At 48.1% G+C, this 8,426-nt stretch overlaps 1 protein-coding gene across 1 annotated transcript; it reads right to left on the bottom strand.

Annotated features, from left to right (window-relative positions):
• Positions 1–4,012: 4,012 nt before the first annotated feature.
• HCAR1 (hydroxycarboxylic acid receptor 1) lies at positions 4,013–7,793 on the bottom strand. The gene has a single exon (XM_036073131.2). The coding sequence runs from the start codon at positions 7,002–7,004 to the stop codon at positions 5,991–5,993; it is 1,014 nt and encodes a 337-aa protein (XP_035929024.1). The 5' UTR covers positions 7,005–7,793; the 3' UTR covers positions 4,013–5,990.
• Positions 7,794–8,426: the final 633 nt, after the last annotated feature.

Raw genomic sequence — 8,426 nt, forward strand, 5'->3', positions numbered from 1 at the left:
TGCGTACGTGATCTCATTTAATCCTCACGAAAACCCTGTGAGTGGTGTTCTATGATTATCCTCACCATCATTTTCATTACAGATTAGAAAACCAAGACTTAGGTTAAGTTTTCCCTGTTTGTCTTTGGACTTAGAAGGGATTTGTGTTTTAGTTATCTGTTGCCATGTAGCAAACCACCACAAAGTTCAGTGGCTTGAAACAACCACGGTTGTATTATCTTTCCTGATCCTATGAGTTGACTGGCTCAGCTGGCCATTTCTTGTCTGGGGGCAGCTAGGCTCAAGCAGGACCCTGGGACCCCTGGCCTTGCCTCCCTCTCCATATGGCTTGTATCTGCCTATGTGGCCTCTTTGAGTGTTCTTTCCACAGGGTAGGCTGGGCTTCTTATGAAGCTTCTCAAGGCTTTCAAAAAACAGACAAACAGAACTTCTTACGGCCTGGGCTTGGAAACCGCACTTTCAGCACATTCTGTGGGTTAAAAAGAGTCATAGAGCTGGTCCATATTCCACCAGGAGGGGTCACATGAGGGTGGGAGTACGGGAAGCGTCGTTCATCGGGGGCATTGTGGGAGATTTGCCCCTGCAGGCCGTAAGTAACTCTGAGTTGGGACACTTGGCTGGTGGGAAATAAACCTCTGGACCACTACGGAAGATGAAGGAGAAACTGAGAAGTAGTAAAGAAAGAGAGGAAGCTGGCCTTACCAGTTGGCAGAGAACTTTGAAAAGAAAAAAGAAGAGGGTGTGCCTGGGGGGCTCAATCGGTTAAGCGTCTGCCTTCAGCTCAGGTCATGATCCCAGGGTCCTGAGATAGAGTCCAGAGTCTTCCCCCTGCTCAGTGGGGAGCCTGCTGCTTCCTTTCCCTCTGCCCTTCCCCTCAAGTCATGTGCATGCAGGAGCATTCTCTCTTTCTTTCTCTCTCTCAAATAAAATTTATTTGAGCGAGAGTGAGCGGGGTGAGGAGAGGGAGAAACAGGCTCCCGGCTGACGCAGGGGGGCAGGGGCGGGGGGGACACGACGACTCTGGGCTCGATCCCAGGATCCTGAGATCATGACCTGAGCCGAAGGCAGACCCTTAACCGACTGAGCCACCCAGGTGCCCCAATAAATAAAATCTTTAAAAAAAAGAGAGAGAGAACCATATTTCAGGGTTTTGAAATATAGTGTTGAATTTCATGTAAAAAAACCTAAGGACAAACCAGAATAATCAAATAATCTTGAAAAAGAAGAAGAAAGATGAACTCACACTTCCCGATTCAAACACTTTACAGTCATCAAGACAGTGGGCTTCTGGCATAAGAAAAGACATGTAAATCAATAGGGAACAATTGAGAGTCCGAAAATAAACTTTTGCCTTTGTGGTCAGCTGATTTTCAACAAGGGTTCTAAGATAAATCAGTGGGGAAACGAATAGTGTTTTTAATCAGTGCTGCTGGGACAACTGAATAGCCACATGCAAAAGAATGAAGTCAGATCCCTTCTTTGCCCCAAACACAAAAGTTAACTCAAAATGGATTACAGACCTAAATGTAAGACAGAACTCTTAGAGGAAAACCCTAAGAGTGAGCCTTCACAACCTTGTCTTAGGCAAACCTTCCTTTGCATAACTCCAAACACACAAACAACAATAACAAAATTGATTATTGGACTTCATCGCTTTAAAAGAGTAGGACTTTGGTTTTTTGTTTTTTTTTTTTTAGTGTTTACTCTACGTCAGGTACTATTCTAGGTGCTTTATTCATCTAAATTCATTTAGTACTCACAACAACCCTATGGGCAGGTACTATTCTTGTCCCCATTTTACAGAGAAGGAAAGTAAAGCACTGAGAGGTTAAGTAACTTGCCTGAGGCCACACAGCGAGTAAGTAAAGGAGATATGATTTGAACCCAGATGGTCGGGCTCCAGGGTCTACACTCTCAGCCAGCGCACGCACCACCTCACCCAGTACACCTGTCCTTTGACCCAGCACTTCCACGTCTCCGAATCTTCTTTCGAAAACTCTAGCACATGTGCCCAAAGATACATCATTCAGATTATTCACCATAGCATGGTGGCAATAGGGGAAAATTGGAAATCACTTAAATGTCCATTAAAAGGCCATTGGTTGGGACGCCTGGGTGGCTCAGTCAGTTGAGCATCTGACTCTTGGTTTCCACTCAGGTCGCGATCTCAGGGTCACGGATCGAGCCCTGAGTTGGGCTCCACGCTCAGTGGGGAGTCTGCTTAGGATTCTCTCTCTCGCCCCTCCCCCTGCACTCTCTCTCCCTCTCTCTCTCAAATAAATAAATAAATAAATAGGCATTGGTTAGATAAACCATATGTGGTTCGTTTATACAATGAAATAGAGTTAAAAACCATGAGTTTGATCTCTGTTCTGATGTAAGAAGCTTTTCATGACAAAAATACCTTGCAAAACTATCTTTCTGTGTATCCGGCTTCAGCAACACAAAACGAGATTCATCCTCTGTGTGCAAGTGTTATCACTTCTAGGTAATGAGATTAAGGGGAATGGAAGGAAGACTTCAACTTCTTTATATATTTGCATGTTCTTTTAATTCTTTTTTTTTTTAAGATTTTATTTATTTATTTCATAGAGACACAGCGAGAGAGGGAACACAATCAGGGGGAGTGGGAGAGAGAGAAGCAGGCTTCCCGCGGAGCAGGGAGCCTGATGTGGGGCTCGATCCCAGGACCCTGGGACCACGACCTGAGCTGAAGGCAGACGCTTAACGACTGAGCCACCCAGGCGCCCCTGCATGTTCTTTTAATTCTGATCAAAAACATATCTGCCTTTGATAATTAAAGAAATTTAGTTCTTTTTTTAAAAAGCAAAGAATCTGAAAGGTTAGTCATGAATCTTCCAGCAAGAAGAGTTGTGAGGGGCGCCTGGGTGGCTCAGTTGGTTAAGTATTCGACTCTTGGTTTCAGCTTAGGTTGTGATCTCAGGGTTGTGAGATCGAGTCCCATGTGAGGCTCCACACTCAGCAGGGAGTCTCCTTGAGTTTGTCTCTCTCCCTCTGCCCCTCCCTCACTCCTTCTCTAAAAAAAAAAAAAAAGGAATTGTGAACAGACCTTCTCTCTGCAGTGGATCTCATGGCTTCACCTCTTCCCCGATTGCCTCAGACCGCCCAGGACCTTTCATTCTTTTCCCGTTGACCTTCCCGCAGCTTCCAAGGGACCTTTCTCACCACACTCTCTCTCACTGGGATACCTTTCCCCACTGAGTCATCTGGTTGCCTCCTTTGCAATCTTCAGGGCTAAGTTCAGGAGTCACTTCCTCTGAGAAGCCCTCCCTAATCCCCGAGGTCAGGATGAAGCCCTTGGGCTCTCCTGCAGACCCCTATGCTTACCACATTCACAGTTACTCTGAATGGTCATTTGATTTTTTTCCCGTGGTTTCTACAATAGAACCCACAGGATCAGGGGCTGGGTTTTCCATTTGTGTTTCTACTGTGCCTGGTACGGAGCTGGTGCCTAATAAATGTTCCTTGAAAGATGGAATGAATGAATGAATGAATGAATGAATCTTTTCAAGGGATAAAATATTAACCCCTTCCCACTCCTATTGTATCATCACTGGAAGGTGAATATGGTTAGGTCTATATGTGAACCCATCTGTTTGTTCTACTTCATCTCAACCCGTGTGTGTGTGTGTGTGTGTGTGTGTGTGTATAAATACATATATAAAATTTAGGGCCCTAGCTTCATGGATGAGCTCAAAAGGGTCCTGTGTTGACTCAAACAAAGCTGTAATCCTCGTCCTTACAGTTTCTGAAGAACACTTGATAAGATTTCTTTTCCATCACATTCTGTGAATTTAAAAAGGGAAGAGAAATCGGAGCCTAAACTATGTTTGGGTTTTTCATTTTTCCCTCTTTTTTGTTTGTTCTTGCTGTTTTGTTTTTGTTTTTGTTTTTGTTTTTTTTGTGAGAACCTCTGCTTACCCTGAGCTTCTGGACTTTTTACACTCTTTTTCCTTGGAGGGTAAAGTCTTCACGAATCACACACAGGATGTGGCCTTGCTTTAGGAAACCATTTTTATTAACATGAAGCAACAAAGGAGGAGCAGTCCGGGAAAGAATTATGAACAGGGATAGAATCCAAAGCAGAAGTGTGAGCTTCCACAGATTTCCTTCAGGAGGATATATGGTTCTTTGATGCGGATAAGAATCCTGCTTCCACTCCTTCCCAGGCAGCTGGGGAGCGGGAAATTCGGGTAGTGATAAAAGAGCAGCTACTCAGGGACTCTGAACCCTGAGGGAAATGACTTCTTTGCCTCAGCATCTTTGTGTGCAAACTGCATTAATGTCAGAAGTCATAATATTCAGTCCTTCCTGCCAGACACAGCACCTCGTGCTTTGTCTACACTTGTTTATTCATTCAAATATTTATTGAGCACCTACTATGTGTGGGCATTCTTCTAGGCCTTGGGGAGGACGTAACAGTGAACAGAATCCCTATGCTTCGGGAGCTTACGTTTGTGGAATCTGCCCACCAACCTCTTGAAATCCACATTATTGTTCCTCCTGCTTGACATATGAGGAAATGGAAGCTGAGTGTTGAAATAAAATCTGCCCCCAGATCACACAGCTAGTAAGTGGTCAAGTTGGGATTCAAATTTAGGTTCGTCAGACTTTCCAGAGCCAATACTTTTCATCACTGGGCTGTGCGGTGTCTCTGCAAAAGGGAATAGAAAAGACAGCCGATAGGGGTGTTTCAAGGCCCAAAGAACTAAAAGCTGGGAAGGTCATCTGGTGCAGAGAGTACCCTGGAAATTTGAGAAAGTGTAAACAAAAGAGCCAAGAACGATTCTCAGCACTCTTGTGGCTTGAGAACAGAGCTAAGGTTGGCTTGGACTCCTTCGCCCCAATACAGGGCAGAGGCAGCCTATCATTCCATAGAATCATCTAGTTTTGAGGGCCCCAGGTACATGTGTGGGAAATTCATGTGCGTAAGGGACATTACCCTTTCCACCCTTTGGTGTTTGTACAGAAGCCTGAAACAAGAGGAATATACTGATGTTTGCCATGAACAGGTCTAGAAACTATATTCACTGAGGGGGTGAGAGGGTTAACCTCTCTGTTTGCCCTCCCCCCAAATACTTTGCTGTCACACAGGAATTGACTAAGGACCCTCCAGGTAAAAGGGATACTAGCACAGTGCCCAGCACAGAATATGCATGCAGTAGATACTTGGAGAATGAATGAATAAATAATCTCAACTCATAGTCACATAACAAGCGGTCAAAAGGAATCATACTGGACTCAGCACTTCCCAAAGGCCAACAGGATTTTTTCCAAGCACTCAGCTCCCGCTGGAAAAATCAGGGCAGGTAAGCACAGCCCCCCAGCACCTCCTCTGAAATGCAAAGACTTGCAGAAAAATGTGGAGCTCCGAGAAGAGCAGATTGTTTTGCTGCCGTTCTTCTTGGGCTACTGAGAAATCAGAATCATACCGAGGGGCCCTGTGAAGATGACAATCATCAGGATCAAGACATCCCCCTCTAAAGAGCCTCACTCAGCCTGAAATAAAGCTATTGACTTACTCTGGTGTCTGCTTTCCAAAACAAGTAACGACTTAAGGTCAGAGGATGGGAAATACTGCTAAGTCATTAAGTTCACCGACTCCCCCAGAGAAAGAACATGACTGGTTTACACATTGATGCCTGTTTCCTCAGCCGTTTAAAACTACACAGGAGCCGGGCTCTTCCCATGGCCCCATCCAATACACACAAGCCCCATTTCATGCACGTCTTGTCCCGTCGTTGTAATCGGGTCATAGAAAGGCAACTGACTCACTTCTCAGCTGGAACCTTCCAAAAGGGCATAGTAACCTGGATTCCGTTTCCAGACAGAGTGAGGAGGATATAGCTAAGGAAGGGCAGCATTTTCAAAGCCTCTCCCCCCCTTAGCACGAACTATTTCTAGGTCATCAGTCTGTCCTCCTTGGTTTTGTCTGCCTGTTTCAGTGCCATTCGGCACGGTTGGAGATCCTACTGCATGTCGGGCTGGCTCTGGAAGCCATTTGCCACGCTGACACAACTCTTGCGACAGAGGTTTGAAATTGCCATCTCTTCCGGCCTCTGGGTCTTGGAGCGTCCTGGACTCTTAGGTCTCAAACTGCAGATTTTGAGCTTGGTGTAGAATTTGGGGAACGAGGGACTCGAAAAATAATACACCAGGGGGTCCAGCATGCTGTTCATGTAGGTGAAGCTGAGGGTGACATGGAGGGCTACATGGACCAAGGGGTCACAGGCGCTCGAGGGCACCGTCCAGAGGAAATAGAGTCTGGCCGACACGCTGGGCAGGTAGCACGTGACGAACACAACGGCCACCACCATGATGAACCGGGTAGCCTTCTTCATCCGAGTCTGCCTGGCCAGCTGCCGCCTCTGCTTCAGGCTCCACACGATCTTGAAGGAGCAAAACAGGATGATGCCGAGGGGCAGGAAGAACTCGAGCTGGAACATGATGTCGTGCCAGCCGTTGGCCGACTCCATGATGAAGCTCTCGCAAGATATGGTCTTCTCATGCACGCACAGATGGTTCTCCATCAAAAGATAGAGAGTCCCCAGGATGACCATGGTCCAAAGGGCACAGACGATGCCAGCCGCAGTCCGGTTGGAGATGGTGTTCACCATGTGGTGGGGGTGGACCACTTTGAAGTACCTGTCCACGGCCACCACTGTGAGGAAGATGATGCTCCCCGCCCTGTTCATGGCCAGCATGAAGAGGGCCACCCGACAGGGAATGTCCTCGAAGGCCCATTGCCTGTGTCTCCAGTAGTAGTCGGTCCGGAAGGGCAGGCAGATCATGAGAAGGAAGTCGGCCACAGCTAGGTTAAAAAGGTAAATAGTGCTCGGCTTCCAGGTCTTCATGTGAAAGCAGAAACCACACAGGGCGACACCATTGCCCAGCGCGCCAAGCACAAAGGCCAGGATCAGCAGCGGCGGCATCACCTGGGAGATGGGGTCCCCCTCGATGAGGCAGCACGACCCGTTGTCCATGGTGGACAGAGGACGGGGGGCGTTCTGCGTGCCGGGTGGCCCCGGGAGTCCCCGCAAAGTCACAGATGCTCCCCTGAATGCTACCCACTCACCTGGCCGCTGGTTTTCTGACTTCTTCACCCCGGGATGCAGGTCCCGACTGCACGTGTGGGTGGACACAGCCACCGCTAGGCGAGCAGGGACTTCAGCCAGGAGACGAGAGACTCCGGGAGGTCCTTTCTCGGCTGGCTGTCCCACGCTACCTGTCTCCCCAGCAGGTGAAGCACGGAGCACGGCCGGGCTGTGACACGCAGGTGGTCATTTCTGGGGCGCGGCAGGTGGGTCCGGCGAGATTCACGCCCTAGAGCTGTCGCTGGGTCCAGCCCTGCAATGGTTTTTCTTTCCAGCCTCACTCTTGCTCTTCGGACTCCTGTGCTGGGGAGCATGCAGAGCTGCCCAGAAGGCACGAAAAAAGCTTGTTTGTCCTCCCTCCCAGCGGAGAAATACAAACATTTCCTGGAGCTGTTCTGGGCCTCTGCCTTTGCTTTCCTCCCCTAACCTTTTGCCTGACTGCCCCGTTCTCTCCCCATCCCATGGGGCTCTCCCAGGCGGTGCCAGAGCGGGAGGCTTTGCTCCAGAGCTCCTCAGAGCCATTTCCTCTGCCCACACCCCAAAAGACAACACTCAAAACTCAGAAGGGTCTGTGGAGGAAAAAAAGCTCTAAAAACAGCACTTGCTGGGTGTTAGAAACATTCTGTGAGGCACGTCTTCTTCCCTTCCCTCCATTCATACCTCCTGCCCTTTGCATCCTTCCCTGGGCCCAAGTGACTGGTTGCATAACTAGCAAGACCATGCAATGGATCTGAGGTCACCTCTCATGTGTCTGTCTCCATACAACTGCCTCTTGGGGAGCCAGTTCCTCTCTCTGCTGTTTGCAAAAGAGGCTTTGGCTCTGAGTTTCTCACTGGCTGTTCAAAAAATCCAAATACCAAATGATAGATTTTTTTTTTTTTTTTTTTTTTTAAGATTTTATTTATTTATTTGACAGAGAAAGACACAGCGAGAGAGGGAACACAAGCAGGGGGAGTGGGGGAGGGAGAAGCAGGCTTCTCGCGGAGCAGGGAGCCCGATGCGGGGCTCGATCCCAGGACCCTGGGATCATGACCTGAGCCGAAGGCAGACGCTTAACGACTGAGCCACCCAGGCGCCCCGATAGATATGTTTTTAATTTTAACTACGTGCAGAGCCCGTTGGTGGGGCAAGTGAGGGTCGGGCAATTGGTCAAGGAGTCTATCTCTAAAATAATCACGGGTAAAATTAGACTGCACCCAAGAGCAGAGTCTTTGCTAAAATTTCCTATCCTTTGGCTTTAGAGGTGATCTATCTGCCCTCTGCCTTTCAGCTCCCAGCTCAGGAAAGGGGTACGGGGGCGGGAAATGCGTT

The sequence above is a fragment of the Halichoerus grypus genome, chromosome 13 (assembly GCF_964656455.1).
Source record: "Halichoerus grypus chromosome 13, mHalGry1.hap1.1, whole genome shotgun sequence".
Taxonomy (NCBI): Eukaryota; Metazoa; Chordata; class Mammalia; order Carnivora; family Phocidae; genus Halichoerus; species Halichoerus grypus.